At 35.8% G+C, this 19,961-nt stretch overlaps 1 protein-coding gene across 1 annotated transcript in view; it reads left to right on the top strand.

Moving 5' to 3' along the window:
• ACSS3 (acyl-CoA synthetase short chain family member 3) overlaps nucleotides 1-19,961 on the top strand; it is a 171,473-nt gene that overhangs the window by 84,326 nt on the left and 67,186 nt on the right. Inside the window, exon 8 of the mRNA XM_008065550.2 lies at nucleotides 15,245-15,396. Within this exon, the coding sequence (XP_008063741.1) occupies nucleotides 15,245-15,396 (152 nt within the window). The remainder of the gene's footprint in view (nucleotides 1-15,244; nucleotides 15,397-19,961) is intronic.

Below are 19,961 nucleotides of genomic sequence, written 5' to 3'. Positions count from 1 at the left end.
CCTACTTGGAAGGCTGAGGCAGAAGGATTGCCGGAGCCCAGCAGGTCGAGGCTGCGGTGGCCAGGAGCTATTGCACTCTAGTCTGGGTGACAGAGTGAGACTCCAACTCAAAGAAAAAAGAGTAGAACTTATGAGTGAAACAAGAGTGACCTTGATGGCTTTCATCTGTGAATAATATGGTGCATTTCTTGGTTCATCGTTATCCAAACATTTTTAGTCCTTCACTTCCACTTTTTGTGGGCTTTACCATTACTAGTTCTTAAACTGTGCATAAATCTTTGAAAACTTCAGACTATTCAGCTTGATAATTTATTATTGAAAGTTGTTTTCCTGAATTTATACAAAAGAAGGAGGTTTGGATAACCCTACTTTTTCTTTCTTTCCAGAATGATTGGTATGAAGATGAGCTCTGTATTTTCTGTATTTGTATAGAAATTAAATGGTATTGTATATTTGAAAGTACTTGGAAGTCTTCAAAGTATCATTTCATATGCAATCATGTGTCACACAATGAAGTTTTGGTCAAAGGCACACCACATTTGCAATGGTGGTCCAATGAAATTACGATGGAGCTGAAAAATGCCTATTGCCTAGTGATGGTGTAGCCATCGTAATGTCGTAGCACAATGCATCACTCACATGTTTATGGTGCTGCTGGTATAAGTAAACCTACTGCACTACCAGTTGTATAAAAGTATATAGCTATACACAGTACCTAATACTTGACAATAATAATAAATGACTTTTGCTTGCATTTACTATACTATAAGTTTATTGTTATTTTAGAGTATACTTCTTCAACTAATTTTTTTAAGCTAACTTTAAAACAGTCCAGGCAGATTCTTCAGGAGCCATTCCAGAAGATGGCATTGTTATCAGAGGAGATGACAGCTCCATGCAGGTTATTACCCACGGAGACCTTCCAGTGGGACAAGATGTAGAGATGGAAGACAATGATGTTGATGACCCTGACCTTGTGTAGGCCTAGGGTAATGTGTGTGTTTGTGTTTTAGTTTTTAACAAAAATTTTTAAAATAAAAAATAAACAATATAAAAATAGAAAAACACTTATAGAATAAAAATATAAATAAAAAATATTTTTGTTCAGCTGTACGTTTTGTGTTTTAAGCTGTGATTTTAAAAAGAAAAGAGCTAAAAAATAAAACTACACAAAGTTAAGTAAGCTAAGATTAATTTATTCATGAAAAAGATAAATATTTTATTACAAATTGAGTGTAGCCTAAATGCACAGTGTTTATAAAGCCTACATTTTTGTACAGTGATGTCCTAGACCTTCACATTTACTTAATACTCACTCACTGACTCACCTAGAGAAACCACCAGTCCTGCAAGCTTCACTCCTGGTAAGTGCTCTATACAGTAGTATCATTTAAAAAAATCTTTCAAACCATATTCTTACTGTACCTTTTCTATGTTTCAATATATAATTACTTACCATCATGTTGCAGTTGCTTACAGCATTCAGTACAGGAACATATTACACAAGTTTATAGCCTAGGAGCAATAGGCTATAATGCATAGTCTAGGTGTGTAGTAGGCTACACCATCTAAATTTGTGTAAGTGCACTCTATGGGGTTCACACAACACTAAAACCACCTGATGACATATTTCTCAGAATGCATCTCTATCATTAGGTGATACATAATTGTATATTTTGCACAGGTGTAAATATGAGTACTCATTATCACTTTATTTTATTTTTATTTTAAAGATATGGGATACAATTCAGGGTTAGGTACATAAGTGTTCATTATACAGGTGAAGTTTGGGCCTTCCATTGATCCTCATATAACCTGGTTTGGGTCAGGTAGCCTTATTAGTGTTATGTATCCCCCACTTCCCCTGCTCCTGCCAATCCTTTTCTTGTAGTATTATGATAGATGTCCAGGGTCCACTTATGAGTGAGAACATACAGTAATCAGTTCTTTGTTTTTGTAATAGATCACTGAGTATGATAGACTCTAAATCCAGCCAAGTTGCTGCAAAGTCCATAATTTTGTCCTTTTTTGTAGCTGTATATTTCATCGTGTATATGTATCACTTTTTTTATAGAGTTCAGTTTCAACAGGCAGTACAGTTTGTTTTATGATTTTGCTATTGTGATTAGTGCTGCAACAATAAACATGCATGTACAGGTATCTTTTTTGTAGAATGATTTGAGTTCTGAGTATATTCCCAGAAGGGGGATTGTCAGGTCATATGGGAGGGTGATTTTTAGATCTTATAGGAATCGCCACACTGTTTTCCACAGAGGTTGTACTAGTTTACACTCCCATCAACAGTGTAGAAGTACTCCCTTTTCTCCTCATCCTCTCCAGCATCTGTTGTTTTTTGAGTCTCAATGATGATCCTCCTGACTGGAGTTAGGTGGTATCTCAACCTTCATTTTATTAGTGTACTTGTTACCTGTATGTATGAAGTTATCTTCTTTTTGCAAGAATTTTGCATGTTTATCTTTGTGAACTCATTTTCTCTAATTTGTGTATACCTTTTCCCAGGACAGAGATTTGCTTTTTTTCAATGACAGAAAAATGTTACTTCCTTTAAAAACAAGTAACTATGATGCTGCCAACATGTAGACTCAATAGGCAACCATGTAGACCCTTTTTTTCTGCTCATGTAATACAAAATTTTCTTTATTAAAAAAAATCTGGTAAATAGAAATCTGCTTTTCTGTATGTATAGAATGAAAAAAATGATGACTCAGTTATTACTCTGATTCAGGCTATATAATTTAATCTTCTCAATGGGAAAAGATTATAACGCTGATGCCAGCATCTTTTAGATTTTTCACATGCCTAGTTGCAAAAAAAAAAATTATTTTTGAGTTTATTATTCTCAGTGTGTTCCATGTTTTATGTTGGAACAAGAAAGTAAAGTAAGTGCACTAGCTCCATCAACAATACTTATTAATGTCTATTGTCAGCTCTACATCATACTAGAGGCTGATGGGAAAACAGAATGAATATCAGAGTAACAGTTTAATTTTTATACATTTCTATCCTTTATAAAATAATTAACAAATTAGAGCAAATGGGTTAACATAAATAAAAATAACAAATATAACAAAAACAAAATGCAGAGTTCTTACAAAGAAAAGACAGCTGTATACATGCAGGCAGCAATTGCACTGTTGTTACACTGAAGGCCCTATAGTCAAGGGATTAACATTAATATAAAGAACAGAAAGCAAACGAATCAAGACAAACCTGAGTAAAAAAATCTCCTGTGTAGAAGGTATGACAATTTCATTATAAACTACAGGGTCACCATCTGTAATAAATACATTTAATTCTTGCACCCTGATTCAAAAAATCTGTTCACTAGTCTTTTAAGGAATGTTTAGAACCAGGAGATAGGGAGAACTTTGTAGTTGAGATATTAAAATAGTAATAATAACTATTATTAATTGAGTGTTGGATAACTCTTTTAAGCATTTATATGCTTATTTGTAATTATAAGCGCACCAGGTAGATATTTTAAGATCCCTGTTTACAGTTGTAGATGCTAAGAATTAGAGACATCTAATAACTTTACCAGTGGCACAGGGTGATGGAGCTGGGATTTGAAACACAGTTACCTGGCTCCAAAGGTAGGCTTCCCTTATCATAATGTAGAGAGGAAAATTAGGAAGCTGTTGTGTAGTACAAGATACACAGCCGGGACCGGAGTATCAGTGAACAGAACATTAAGGAGAAGGCAGGTTGTAAGGCATCAAGTGGATATTGTAAGAGAGGGTTAATAAGGGATTTTTATTTTTTTTGAATTGGAGTCTCACTTGGTCGCCCAGACTGGAGTGCAGTGGCCGCTCCCGGCCACCGCAGCCTCGACCTGCTGGGCTCCGGCGATCCTTCCGCCTCAGCCTTCCGAGTAACCGGAATTACAGGCATGCGCTACCACGTCCGGCTGATTTTTTGATTTATTGTAGAGATGAGATCTCGCTGCCCAGGCGGGTCTCGAACCCGCGGGCTCAGGCAATCCACTCACCTCAGCCAATAAGGGATTTGAAAATATCTCTGAAGCCCTCTTTGGGGCATCAGCCTAAGCAATAAGTGTATGACCAATGCCTCAAAAACAAATGCAGCAAAATCCAAAATTGACAACTGGGACTTAATTAAACTAAAGAGATTCTGCATAGCAAAAGAAGCTATCAACAGAGTAAATAGACAACCTACAAAATGAGAGAAAATATTAGCAAACTCTACATCTGAAAAAGAGTTAATATACAGAACTTATAAGGAACTTAAATGAAGTGACAAGAAAACCCATTAAAAAGTGAACAAAGAACCTGAACAGACACTTCTCAAAAACAAAAAAACAAACAAAAAAAATAACGGCATAGAAATGGCCAATAAGCATATGAAAAAATACTCAATATCATTAATTATCAGAGAAATGTAAATAAAAACCATAATGAGATGTCATCTCACACCAGTCAGAATGGCTATTATTAATAAGTCAAAAAACAACAGGTGTTGGTGAGGTTATGGAGAAAAGGAACCACTCATACATTGTTGCTGGGAATGTAAAGTAGTTCGGCCCCCATGGAAAGCAGTTCAGAAATTTCTCAAAGATCTATAAATAGACTTACCATTTGACCCAGCAATTCCACTTCTGGGTATACACCCCCAAAGGAGCATAATTTTTTCTACCAAAAAGATACCTGCCTTTATATGTTTATTGCAGTGCTATTCATTATAATAAAAACGTGGAACCAGTCTGGGTACTTGTCAACAGTGGATTGGATAAAGAAAATATGGTACATATATACCATGGAATACTATGCAGCCATAAAAAGAGAATGAAATCATGCCTTTTGCAGCAATATGGATGGAGCTGGAGGCCATTATTCTAAGCGAACTAATGCAGAAATGAAAAACCAATACCACTTGTTCTCACTTATAATTGGGAGTTATTCACTGGATACACATGGACATAAAGTGGTAACAACAGACACTGGGGACTCTAAGGAAGGAATTTATTTATTTATTTATTTATTTTTTAAATTTATTTTTTTGAGTTGGAGTCTCACTCTATCACCCAGACTGGAGTGCAGTGGCACACTCCCGGCCACCACAGCCTCGACCTGCTGGGCTCCAGCAATCCTTCAGCCTCAGCCTTCCAAGTAGCTGGAACTACAGGCACACGCTACCATGCCTGGCTAATTTTTTGATTTATTGTAGAGATGACGTCTTGCCAGATTGCCCAGGCGGGTCTCGAACCCGCAGGCTCAGGCAAATCCACTCACCTCAGCCTCCCAAAGTACGGGATTACAGGCTAAGCCACTGAGCCCGGCTGGAAGGAAGGAATTTAAAACTACCTGTAGGGTACCATGCTCACTATTTGGGTGACAGATTCAGTAGAAGCCCAGACTTTACCACCATGCAAAAATATGCACATGCATCCCTTTAATCTACAATAAAAAATAAAGTAAAATATTTCATGAGAAGGAAAAAGAAGAAAATATCTCTGATGTGTTCAGCTAGAACAGCTGATATGATGGCAGTTATCAACTGAAGTACTGCAGTCGGAAGAGAAACTCGTGAAGAAGAAAACAGTACTTTTGGTTTTGGTAATGTTGAGTTTGAAGGAGCTACTCAAACATTTGTATGCTATTGGGGAGTCAGGTTTGAAGCCAAGAAGAACTTTCATAACTAGAGATTTAGAAGAGTTAATTTAAGTCTATAGGAAGACCAAGAGAGGTGAAGACTGAGAACAGAAACCCGGGATATTCTTGAGACTGAGAAAGAGAAGCTACATCAATTAAGAGGAAGCAATTGGAGACACTAAAAGGATGAGAAAAACCAAGTGTACTGAAGAAGAGTGGAGAGGAGGTTTTCCAGAAGATGAGGGATCAACAGTGCCAAGAACTACAGAGAAAAGTCTAATCGGGCAATGGAAGAGCACCTTAGTAATTCAAATGTCATTAGTCACCTTTGTGAGGGCAATTTCTTTTTTTTATAGTTTAAAAATCAGCTTTATTGATATATGACTATTTTACAATAAACTGAATGTATTTAAAGTGTTATGACTTAGGTATACACCTGCAAGACCATCACCACAATCAAGATAATATCTATCATCCCTGAAAATTTACTTTGTTTCTTTGCTCCTTTGTAATTCCTCTCTCTCCCCATACCATACCCAGGCAATGATCACCCATTTGCTTTCCTTTTTTTTTAATTTTAATTTTTTTCTTTTATAATTTTTAATTTTAAAGATGTGAGAGACAATTCAGGGTTAAGTATTCAAATATTTATTATGCAGGTATCCTTGTTGATGAGGTTTGCCCCCTCCCCCAGCAGAATCCCACCACTGCCAATCCTGCTCCCCACCCCCCAGCAATTTCCCACTAGTGACAATCCTTTTCTTACAGTATTGTGATAATTGCTCAAGGTCCAGTTATGAGTGAGAACATGTGATATTCAGTTCTTTGTTTTTGTGATAGATCACTCAGTATTATTGATTATAAGTTCATCCAAGTTGCTGTGAAGTTCATAGTTTTGTTCTTCTTTATGGCTGTGCAATATTCCATTGTGTATATGTACCACATTTTTTTTTATCCAGTCCTCTTTTAATGGTCAGTACGGTTGGTTCCATGTTTTTGCTATTGTGAACAATGCTGCAATAAAAAATAACTTTATTGCAGTTATCTTTTTCATAGAGTGATTTGAATTCCTCTGGGTATATTCTCAGTAGGGGAATTGAGGGGTCATATGGAAGATCAATTTTTAGGCCTTTTAGGAATCATCAAACTGTTTTCCACAGAGGTTTTACATAGGAAGGTTTGCTGTGTTTTATTTTTTGACATGGAGATATAGGAGCATATTTGAAGGATGTTTAGGGCAAAGTATTGAGTTGATATGGAAAAGTCAGGCTTTGTGCGACATCAGGTTGAATTGCAGTGTACATGTGGAATAACCATCCTTTAGTTCCTGGGGAGAAGTCTGGTAGTGTAATTAAGAAAGAAACCATTTAATTTATCTTCTTAAAGTGAAGTCTCAATAATCACTATGAATAAGGAAAACATTAAAGTGTCCCTCTAGTACAGGATAGTAGAGTGATTACACATCGACATGAAGGAACTGAGAAGTGAAAATATCTGTCCAGAAGCCATGATCTACCAAGTACACCAGAGAAAACTGCTCTCTGTGACTACTGAGAATACAGAATGTCAGAGTCTCTAATTTGCTCAGCCCTGAGTCTGCAGAATTAGCAGTTTTCAGTGTTCTGCTTCGTTTACTTGACATTAATGCTTTCACAGGTATGCTTCTTTTCAGTGGAACTGATAGACTTATCTACTAGATTGAAGCATTGGCTTATTCACTGGGAGTTGGCTTCACTACAAGACCCACAATGGTCAATTATTAAAGTTAGAAAAAGGGAAGAGAAGAAACAAACCAAAAGGATAGATAGATATAGACAGAGTTATAGGTACACACGCTGTCTTTGTTTAGTTCTGCTATAACAGAAAAGATGTGGTAATTTATGTAGAACAGAAATTTATTCTTCACAGTTTTGGAGGCTGGGACATCCAAGATCCAGGTGCTGGCAGGTTCTGTCTTTGGTTCCAAGAGACTCCTTGCTCCTGTGTTCTCCAGAGACAAAGAATTCTGTGTCTTCACATGACAGAAGCTCATAAGGGCAAGGGTGAACAAATCCACTCCCACAAGTCCTTTTTATAGCAGTATCTATCCATTCATGAGATCAGGGCCCTAATAACCTAAACAGCTCACAAAAGTCCCCATTTTCCAGCACTGTTGCATTGGGGATTGTTTCCACCTATTAATTTGGAGAAACACATTCAGATCTTAGCACACACATATCTTGAAACATATAGATGTCTATATATGAAAGTGTCTTGGAGTTTCAGACATGGAGGAGTTTTAGCTTTTCAGGCCTGGAAATCAGAGTATATCCTTAACTGAAGAAAGGGAAGGGTTTAAATGTGAGGAATTGCTACTTTGTGGGACCTACCACAAGGGTATTGTCAAAATAGCAAGAAAGATTGTCAAAATAGCAAGCTGATAGAAAGTATTAATCTGAACCATGTGAAATTGCTGATACTTGATTGTTTTTACTTCCAAATTAGCAATTTCACTGATCAAAGTAATGTTGGGGAAAGAAGACAAGCTGATTGAGATCTCAGATTGGCTACTAAATTTTTATGTTTTTTGAGAATTGGTATAGCCCTTTGACTGGAATGGGTTAAAACAATAGTCTTAAGGCAATTTACCTATCTTATAGAAAATAAAATAAAGAGATATCATGGTCTTCACATGTCTATCTGTATTCTTGCTTTATCCAAGCTGTTTTTCAGAGACAAATATAAAATCTTTGAAGAGATTTTTATATTTTGGGAGGCTCTCCTATAACTAAAAAATTTTTGTTTATAGATGATTTTTTAGTTTATGATACAAGCTACTGACTCCTCTAACTAGGATAATTAACACACTTTTCATTTAATTTCAGAATATTCATGGACTCTTCTAAAGTTCAGGTCAGGAACTTCTCATCTAAGGAATTAAGATATAATCCTCTGAAGCAATGATACAACCAATTTAAATCTCAGATGAGAGTGATAGTCTTCAAAAGTCTCTGAGTGGCACAGAAAAAGCTGCTGGGCCAGAACTAATCCTTTCATCTCTGGAGAAATGGCAGTCATACTTAGGATACTGTCCTTTAAATGGTGACATTTATGTCTAGTCTAGAATCTGGTTTATAGGGCAAGGCATAAAGAATTTTAAACAATAAGGCATGTCTCCCCAATAATTTTCTCTGTAGATGGTCTCTTGCAATCAGATTTCAATGATCAGTATATTCAGTTATTAATAGTTAAACTTGACCCATTTACTTGTAACAGATGGGGAAAACCAGGAACCGCTAATCTTAAATTCTAGACTCATCCACTAGAGTGATCAGGCAGGCGCCTATTGAAAAGTACCCTCATCTGACACAGTGCCTATCTAAGGACTATGCATCAGTTCTAAACCCTAGCTGTAGATTAGAATCACTCAAGGGGCCGACAAAACCTAACAATTCCCAGCCCAACTCAAGGTCAATTGAGTCAGAGTCTCCAGAAGTGGGACCAGACATTAGTATCATTCAAAAGAATCCTCAGAAATTCTACTGTGCATTTAGGGTTAACAACCATTGAGTTAGAGTAATATTAGATGGTGGTGTGAATAAGATGAAGGAAGGTAAGATGGCATCCTATCCTTACAGGCCAATGGAATGATAGGGAAATCTCTAGCAGGTATGCAATCAAAGAAGTCAGTTTGCTTGGAATCACATTGTATCTATAAGTAAGTTTTCAATTGTTAAAAATATAGTCTGTTATAATAACACAAAGTCCTAGGTCCAAGGTTCTTAAGGCATAGGGCAATTATATCCCATCATACTTTAAAGCAGCAGTAATGTTCTGAATATTGGAACAAAATAATCTGAGTGATAAGGAGATGAACACGGGGAAATAAAAAGCTCTTTTTTTAAATAAAGAGGTTATTCACTTTCTTGGTTCATATATTAAAACTTATAAGGGGTGAACTATGAAAATATTATTGTCCCCTGTTTCCAGATTTTCAATTTCTCTCCTTAGTAATCAGTCTTACACGTATAATAGTTAATTCATGTATAAGCAATATTGTTTATCCTTTTTTACACAAATAAAATTGTACAAACATTATGCACACTGTTCTGCACTTTGAATTTTTTTTAACAAAATTGTATATGTTGGAGATTTGCTTATGTTTTTATAAGTCTCAAGTTTAAATGTTGCAGTCTCAAACACTCATACCTTGATAAAGGGACATGACCTATAGTCGGAACTCAACAAGTGCTATTGCCAGTTTCATCACTCTCTTGAAATAAAACAATGCTCTGCAGCACCTGTCTGCTGAAATGAAATTTGCTACTAGTCGATAAGAGATGCTATTGTCCTCACCTTAGAACTGTGATGGAAACATGCCTTGGGTGACATTTCTCCAAAGGAGTGTTCAAAAAGAGACTAAATGTATTTCTAATCCTGCCACAAAAAAATAGACAGAAACTGCACCTGACTAAAAACTTTTATATTAAAGTCTGTGACATCACAAGTAGCCTTGACCTCAAGCCTTGGATAAATGGAATCAAGGATTTGTAATAAAGCAATTGACATTTTTTGCTCAAAGATTTATCTCTAGTGTTTCAGTGTATCTTTGTTTAAGTGGTTGTATGTAAACAAATACAACAGTGTATCTTTGTTTAACTAAGTGGTTGTATTTTAATGCTGTTCTGCATTGAAAACTTAACCTCAGTAAGAAAGGCAAAGGAGACCCAAAAAAAGTCGGAATTTTTTTTTGGATGGTGTGCCCCTTATAGTACAGACTTCCCCTGCTAGGTAAGTGTTCTAGGAACACATTGGCTTCAGTGTACCAGCTAGCATTGTTATGAGAGGCTTCATTCAGCTTCAGTGCTTTATTTTTATTTTTTATTTTTTGAGATTATTTCAGTGTTGTTTGCCCATTTCATGATGGGTGATTTATGATCACACCTCCCACAATGTGCGAAGTGTCCAGCAGTTTTTCACCAAAACTGGCATGACCCCGATGCCCCACCCTCCCTATTCACCTGATCTTGCTCCAAGCGACTTTTTTGTTGTTGTTTATCTGGATGAAAAGTGTCCTGAAAAATAAATGTTTTGCCACTGTGGAAGAGATGAAACAAGAAAACGACAGAAACATTAAAGGAATCAAAACTGATGAATTCAAAACCTGTTTTGAACAGTGGAAAAAGCGTCTCAATAGGTATTTTACATCAAACAGAGTTTGAAGGGAACTGAAGTTTAAACATGTACACAATTTTTTTATACGTAAATTCTGTTTTTTGGGAGTCCCCATTCATATATGAGAATTTGAGAAATTACTTGGTTTTCTAACCAGGGACTTGTCATCTGCAATCCATTAATATTAACACATTGAATTATTACTGGTAGAAAGTTATTTATGGAAGTTAATTTTAAAGAATTTTGATAACTGTATTGGTTTCTGTGCTTTGCACCATTACTAGCCACATTATAAATCTAGCCGATCCCAGCAGTTGATATTTTATAAGTCTCTGATGTTGCAATTCATGATTTATAACAGCTGAAAGCTTAGAATCTCTGTTTTGCCATTGTAGATACTGCTTTCTGCCTTTGTTATCTAGACAGCAACCAATAATATAGACTTTAATTTGTGGTAAGGGAATTTTTAAAAATGGTAACCACATTGCATTGAGTTTGAAGAGCTATAAAGTCGATATATTTTTTAGCTGTATCATTGCTTTTGGTGTGAATGTTGTTTGTTTAAAATACCTACAATTTTAGGATCTTCTTATTTCTAAATTGAATAATGTTCGGATTATTTTCCCTTACTGAACATGCAAGTTGTGTAATCAGTTTCATTTTCTTTAGGCAGCTCAGCATGCTTAGTGTGTTACTGGCTACTTTTTAAACATATTGTGAAAAGATTATATTGCTTAGGTGTGCATGCTTGTCTGTGTGTGTTCATGAGGGTAGAAGAGTTTTACATAAAATCAGTGAACCATTCAGTCACTTATTTAGTGTTAAAAGATGCTTACAGGGTTTCCTTCAGTTTTTTGAAGCTACTAGTGGTGATAGGTGCTGAGAACATACAAGTCCTATATTTATTATTGTATTCCTTCCCTTTATTGTACACAAATAGGTTACAACATCTGCTGTGTAATTTTTAATAATATCACATACACACATTCACACACGTATACTTATGAAAATGTAAGTTCCATGAGAGCAGGACTTTACAAGTCTTAGTCACAAAATCATTTCCAGAATATTTATTAAATGAATAATTTCTCAGCACTACCTACTTTATTATTATTTGCTTTTGTGTGTGAATGATAGTTTTTGGCGAAAGATCTTGTTCTGTGCTTCATTATATTACCAGAAGTGTTTATATCATTCAGGACTTTATACTAACCTTCAAGCTATTTTGGGGAAAAGTAATTTCTTTGTTATCAAAATTTTTGTTTCATTTAAATTTGAGATCAAATGGATCCCAAGAAATGAAAAGTAAAATATATAAATATTAAAGTAAGTTTAGAATAGGGAAATAAACTAACAACAAAGCAACTGAAACATTCTGAGTTCAACTAACTTACAAAAGATCATTGTTATTATTTTAATATATCACTTCCTTAGTGTTCTAGTAGCAATACAATATCATCATAATTTTTTTGGTCAATAAATAAATATTGGAAATTTGTTAGAATTTCAACAGTAGTTACAATCCTATATTATTTATAAAATGTATGGTACCGTTTTTTACTAATTTAGTTGTGCATCACTTAACAATGACAGTAAGTTCTAAGACATGCATCCTCAAGTGGTTTGTCATTGTGTGAACATCATAGAGTGTTCTTACAAAAACTCAGATGCTATAGCCTACTACACCCCCTAGGCTAGTGGTATATAACCTGATGCTCCTAAGCTACAATCCTGTATAGAATGCTACACTAGCCAGGCTCGGTGGCTCAGCCTGTAATCCCGCGCCTTTGGGAGGCTGAGGTGAGTAGATTGCCTGAGCCCACGGGTTCGAGACCCGCCTGGGCAGCGAGACCTCATCTCTACAATAAATCAAAAAATCAGCCGGGCGTGGTAGCACATGCCTGTAATTCCGGCTACTCGGAAGGCTGGGTGGAAGGATCGCCGGAGCCCAGCAGGTCGAGGCTGCGGTGGCCCGGAGCGGACACTGCACTCCAGTCTGGGCGACAGAGTGAGACTCCAACTCAAAAAAAAAAAAGAATGCTACACTACTGAATACTGTAGGCAATTGTAACACAACAGTATTTGTGTATCTAAATACATCTACACATAGAAAAGATATAGTAAAAATATGGTACTATAATCTTGTACAGCACATGACTATATTTCTAATACTTAATCTACCCTATTGCTATCACTAAGCATAATTAATTGAAGACACTGTAAAATAGATCAAATTGTGTCCTCCATGTATATAATCATACGTGATATATAACAATTTTATTATGATACTCATATCATCCTTTAGTGAGTATATTATCATTGTCTTATGACACTGGCACTGTAGTGGAATTTAATTTCAATTGACTATAAAATATATTTCTTCACTGGAGGGCAAATTATCTTACAATATTATCTCAGTGCTTTTAGCTCATTGAGGACATATTGGCAAAATGATTTATTCTTGTTTAACAGAAAAGAAAATGGAAGTGTAGACAGGGCAAGTCAATTGCATAAGGTCAGTTAACAAATCATTTTTATGTGGGTGATATCAAGCTTCCCAAGTCACAGTCTAGTACTCAAGGAACTGATCAGTGTCTCAGACATATCAAAAAAGTAAAAGTGAATGTTTTTCTTGCTTTGTTAGAAGGAGTCAAGTTGTAGTTGTGCTCAAGTCTTCAAAATTTGTGAGTCAAATTATGTACGTTTGTTGCCAGATTATAATCTTTCAGCTTTTTGTATTATATAAATTTGTTGTCCTGTATGAAACAGTAATGAAATAAATTGAAATCAATGCTTTGGTACATTCTGTGATAATAAAAAATGAATTTCTATTTACAACAAATACTTTATTTGGTATTAAAGAGCAAAAGAAAGCAATAGAATATAAAAACAATTCTAAAAAGTCTATTTTAAAAAAGAAAAACGTAATTAAATCAAATAATATTTAGAACAGCCATTTAAAGAATAAAAATGGCAAATCCTTTCCTCTTTTTACTTTCGTTCAGTGTTTCTCACATGTTTTCCAGAGTATAAGGTGGGAAGCTCAGATGGAGAATTTGGTCAGAGAAGTTTAGGAAATAGTTCATGTAGTCATCCATCTCTTGAAAATTTCTGATGAAAATTCTTAAACTTTTAAAACTTCAAGAAATGATCTAAGGAATTTGTTTTCATTTGTTTATCCCAACCTATACCAAAATAATTTGACTGTGAAATATGTATGTATTTTCACATAGCATGTATTAACATTTTATGTATCATGCTTTAGAAACACAGGGAGCGCCGGGCTCGGTGGCTCAGCCTGTAATCCCGCACCTTTGGGAGGCTGAGGTGAGTGGATTGCCTGAGCCCGAGGGTTCGAGACCCACCTGGGCAGGCGAGACCTCATCTCTACAATAAATCAAAAAATTAGCCAGGCATGGTAACGCGCGCCTGTAATTCCGGCTACTCGGAAGGCTGAGGTGGAAGGATCGCCGGAGCCCAGCAGGTCGAGGCTGTGGTGGCCGGGAGCGGCCACTGCACTCCAGTCTGGGTGACAGAGTGAGACTCCAACTCAAAAAAAAGAAACACAGGGAGCAATAGCAGCTATGAGGTTGAATTGAATGAGAAGATGTGGCCGAGCCAAGATAGATTTATGGGGTTTTTAAAGAATATCTGCAGAGTTGTCAATTTGCAGTTGTCAATTTATGGCTGAGCCAAAATAGATTTTATGGGGTTTTTAAAGAATATTTGCAGAGTTGTCAATTTATTTGAATAACTTTATCACTTTCCACTCTGTAGAAGCATCAATTAAAAATTCCTTGTTTTTGGAAATGCAAAGTTTGCCACATTGTTAGATTTTTATGCATGATTTTTTTCACTGAACTTGTTTAATGTCATTTTGAGTTTGTGAGAAACATGCACTTTGGATATGTTATTGGATTACTTTTAAATTATAGAAGTTTCTTGGAATGAGACATTTAACTGAAAAGGTCATTTACTCAGGAATCACTGTGATTTCAGATTTTTCTCTTTTCTCAAATGTTTTGAGAATTGCCATGGTCACTCTTAATGCTGATCATGAAAAATGCATTAATGCTCAAAATTTATACTAACCGTATTTCTCACATGAAGCAATATATTTTGCCATACAAAATAATTAATTTTTTGCAAATACAAGACTGTTTTGTGCTCTTAATTTGAATGAGATTTATATTTCTGGTTCTTTAGCTTTCAAAAACTTGAGAAAGCAAACAGCTGTAATTTGAAAGTTTTTAGGAGGCTGTAATGGAGCAAACCGCCTCTCTGATGATACCTGGGCATTGAGTTTGTTTTATTTATGACAGAACATGGAAATATTTTAAAACTAAGCTTTGTGGAGAGCTCATTTTATTAATATTGCAGTGTTAAGTGAATAACTATTGAACTGTCAATGAAATATGAGACATTTTACCCAGTGACATTTTTAATGAATCTCATTTTAGGGGAAGCCTGTGGGAACACCAGATGCTGGCGCTTATTTCCGTGTGCTTGCGGAGCATGGAGTTGCTGCCTTGTTTACAGCGCCGACTGCAATTAGAGCAATCCGTCAACAGGACCCTGGGGCAGCCTTGGGGAAGCAGTACTCTCTGACAAGGTGAAGTCAGGATGCACTGGACAAATGACATTAGACACAGCAATCAGAATGAATAAATGAACATTATATTTTTTTCTGGTACTGTGATACTACTATGAGAAGAACCAACAGATCCTGAATGTTATTAAATATAACTTGTCCACATACAACTTTGAAGTGGTCAAAATTTTAACTATACTAAGAGATTTTTAAATATTGTTTCATGTTTATTTCAGTTCAAATATTACCAAGATATTTTGAAAAATTACTCTACTTATATTTTCCTTAAAAGACAAAATACTGATTATGACTTAAAAATCACAGTTAGACAGATAGATATAAATATAGATATATTTAAATGTCTTTTGAAAATAGAAGAATCGTTTAAATGGAGAGAAAATATTATTTGAATGTACATATACAAATAAAATTTGAAAATTATAGTCCAATTAAATTTGCTGAATAAGCAAAGAAAAACATTTTATTTTAGTTTTGAATAATATGCTTTGAATCACTTAGGCAATTTTGTGCTGGTTTATTGATATCCATTTTTTATTATACATATTTAAAGATATTATAGCAATTTGTATCTTCAAGGTCATTTCCAACATTAATTCTCATGGACTCTCTTTTAAAATAGGTCACTATCATAAACTAAAAGAAGAGATTTCCAGTTTTTTCAAGTTCAAAGGTGGGCTTAAATCAAGGTGGCTTAAGTTTGTTAAGTTAAATGCCACAGTATTTACATTTTAAAATAGAGATAATTCCCTGGATCTCAGTGTGGCTGCAACTGGTTGCCTGTGAGCTGTGTCAGTCCCAACACCAATAAAGACCTTTTAGTTAAGACTTCCTACTGTTGGAAAGGAAAGAACAGGAGAATCTCTCTCTCTCTCTCTCTCTCTCTCTCTATCTATCTATTTATTGAGTTGGAATCTCACCCTGTGGCCCAGGTTGGAGTGCCATGGCACACTCACAGTCCCACCTGCATCCACCACCAGCGTCGATCCACTGAGAATCCGGCGATCCTTCTGCCTCAGCCTTCCAAGTAGCCAGAACTACAGGTGCACACTACCACGCCCAACTAATTTTTTTTTATTTATGGTGGAGACGAGGTCTCGCCAAGTTGCCCGGGCTGGTCTTGAACCTGCGGGCTCAGGCAATCCACTTGCCTCGGCCTCCCAAAGTGCTGGGATTACAGGCTGAGCCACCGAGCCTGGCCATAAAACAGGAGAATCTTTAAAGCCCTTGCCATAATAACCTACACAACCAATGTAATTTCCGTGAACTGTTGCAGCCTAGACCACTGAGGCACTTGCAGTCATCAGTAACATTGATCACAACTAAGGAAGCTGTATGGAGGCTACACCACTGTACACACATGGAATCAGAGCCCCTGCACGCTGCCCAACTGATACCCCAGGACCATCAGCAAGTGAAAATATTCCCCTGTAAAAGCCACTCTGTGGCTTTTGGAAAAGTTTGGAAGAGGTGACTACACCAGAAGATGCACAGACTTCAAGGCAAGGACACAAGAAACATGAAAAAGAAAAAAAAACAAAAACAAAAACATGACACCACCAAAGGAACACAATAATTTTCCTGTAACTGACTCAAAAGAATCAGAAATATGAATTGCTTGAAAAGGAATTTAATATAATGATATTAAGGAAATTTGGAAAGAAACAAGAGAATATAAATAAGCAATTTAATGAAATCAACAAAATAACTCATAATTTGAATGAGAAATTCAACAAACATAGTTGTTATAAGAAAGAATAAAACAAAAATTGGAGCTGAAAATTCAACCAATTAAATAAAAATACAGTTTAGCACTTCAACAATAGACTAGATAAAACTGAAAAAAACCTCTGAACTAAAAATCTGTCTTCTGAAATGGCGAATCACAGTAAAACAAGAAAAATGAAAAAGAGTGAAGACAGCCTGTGAGACTTATGTGGCACCATTAAGTTAACTAATATGGGGATGTCAAAAAAATGTATACACATTTTAAGAGATGTTACCTATGTATTACTTTTTGAAGTTGAATTAAATTACTATAGCAATGTGTAGTATGACATTCACTCAACTGTGCTTCTGCCATTTTCTTTTTTTTTTTAATTTTTAATTTTGAAGATGTGGAGTATAATTCAGGGTTAGGTATACAAATTTTCATTATGCAGGTATCCTTGTTGATAAGGTGTGCTCCCCCCCGGTAGTTTCCCACTACTGCCAATCCTGCTCCCCACCTCCCCTGGCTACTACCAATTCCTTTCTTACAGTATTATGATAATTGTTCAAGGTCCACTTATGAGGAAGCATGTGGTATTCAGTTCTTTGTTCTGTGATAGATCATTCAGTATGATAGACTCTAAGTCCATCTAAGTTGCTGTGAAGTTCATAATTTTGTCCTTCTTTATGGCTGCATAATATTCCATCATGTTTTATGTACCACATTTTTAAAATCCAGTCCTCTTTTGATAGGCAGCATGGTTGGTTCCATGTTTTTGCTATTGGGAATAGTGCTGCAATAAACATGCGTGTTCAGGTATCTTTTTTTGTAGAATGATTTGAGTTCCTCTGGGTATATTCCCAGTAGGAGGATTGTGGGGATATATGGAAGGTCAATTTTTAGGTCTTGTATGAATCGCCAAACTGTTTTCCCCAGAGGTTGTACTAGTTTATACTCTCCCAGCAGTATGGAAGTGTTCCCTTTTCCCTCCATTGTCTCCAGGATCTGTTGTTTTTTGAGTTATTGATGATGACCATCCTGACTGGAGTTAGGTAGTATCTCAGTGTGGTTTAAATTAGCATTTCTTTGATATATCCATTGGCTGCTCGTATGCCATCTTTTGAGATGTGTCTATTCATAACTTTTGTCCACTTTGTAATGGGGCTGTTTTTTTTTCAGCAAATTTGAGTTCTTTGTAGATCTTAGATATTAGGCCATTGTCAGATACATAGTTAGCAAATATTTTTTCCCACGCAGTGGGCCATCTCCTCCCTAGCTCTCTTGATGGTTTCTTTGGATTTACAGAAGCTTGTCAGTTTGGTGAGGTCCCACTTGTCTATTTTATCTCTTATAGCATGGACACTTGGGATTTTGATCAGGGATTGGTTACCAATTCCAGTTTCTATAAGGGTATCTCTGACATTTTCTAAGGTTCTCATAATTTGACATTTTATGTTTAGGTCTTTGATCCATTTAGAGTTGATTTTTGTGTATGGTGATAGGCAGCGGTCTTGTTTTAATCTTCTGCATGTAGTCAGTCAGTTTTCCCAGTACCATTTACTGAATAGGTTCTCCTCTCCCCAGTGGTTAATGGTGGAGGCTTTTTCAAAGTTGAGTTTGTTGAGAAATTGAGGTTGTGCTTCTGGAATCTATATCCTGTTCCATTGGTCTATATGCCTGTCCTTTTACCAAAATCAGGCTGCTTTGATCATTGTAGTTATATAATAAAGTTTAAAGACTGAGAGTGTGATATCTCCAGCTTTGTTTTTGTTGTTGTTGTTGTTGTTTGGTGATTGGTTTATGTTTTCATGTGAATTCCTGTATTGTCATTTCCATGGCTTAGAAGAATGCTGCTGGTAATTTAATTGGTATTACCTTAAATCTGTAGATTGCCTTGGGTAAGATGGACATGCATTGATTCTTCCAATCCATGAGAATGTCGGTTCTTCCAATCCATGAGCATGGAACATTTTTCCATTTGTTTGTGTCATTTTTTTATATCTTTGAGCAGTGTTTTGTAGTTTTAATTGTAAGCTTCTTTCACTTCTCTGGTTAGGAAGATGCCAAGGTATTTCATTTTTTTGTGTGTGGCTATTGGGAATAGGATTGTGCTTTTTATTTGTGTTTCTGGTTGTTTATTGTTGGTATATAGGAATGCACCTGTCTTTTGCACATTTATTTTATACCCTGAGACTTTGCCAAAGTCCTTTATCAGTGTAAGGAGATTGCTTCCACCATTTTCATTGACTATCTTACCTGTCTCATGGCAATGCTAGCATTCATTTGATTACTGCTATCTTTTGAGTGAACATCATACCTAAATTTTGTATACTTTTTTTGACACACCCTGTATTTGCATTATGTTATTTAAGAAGAGGAAGCAAATAAAAGTTCTGAAGGTTGATTTAATAAATCATTGCTAAAAACTTCCTAAGTTGGGCAACCTCTTTTGGTCCCCTCCCGCTCTGGAAGCTTTTCTGTCCTCTCTCTATAAATCCTGCTTTCCCACAAAAAAAAAAAAAAAAGAAAGAAAAAGAAAATAAAAAAGAAAAAAAGGAAACTTGGGAGATATTCAAATCCCAAAAGCTCAAAGATTCCAAAATATATTACAGATTACATTGAAAGAGGCACATTGTAATCACACTGTCAAAATTCAAAGACAGAAAGAAGTTTAAATGTAGCAAAAGAAAAACATAAAGTCAAATATAAGGGAATCATTAGACTATCAGTGGATTTCTCAGCACATGTCAGAGAAGGATGGGATAGTTTTGAAAGGAAAAAGTAACAAAAACAATAAAAACTGTCAGCTGGAATAGCTATCCTTCAGAAATGCAGGGAGGAAAGTCTTTTGCAGACA

Source organism: Carlito syrichta, unplaced genomic scaffold (assembly GCF_000164805.1).
Source record: "Carlito syrichta isolate Samal-C Ts95f unplaced genomic scaffold, Tarsius_syrichta-2.0.1 Scaffold308653, whole genome shotgun sequence".
Lineage (NCBI taxonomy): Eukaryota > Metazoa > Chordata > Mammalia > Primates > Tarsiidae > Carlito > Carlito syrichta.
Note: the sequence above shows the minus strand (reverse complement) of the source record. Positions and strands in the feature narration are given on the sequence as shown.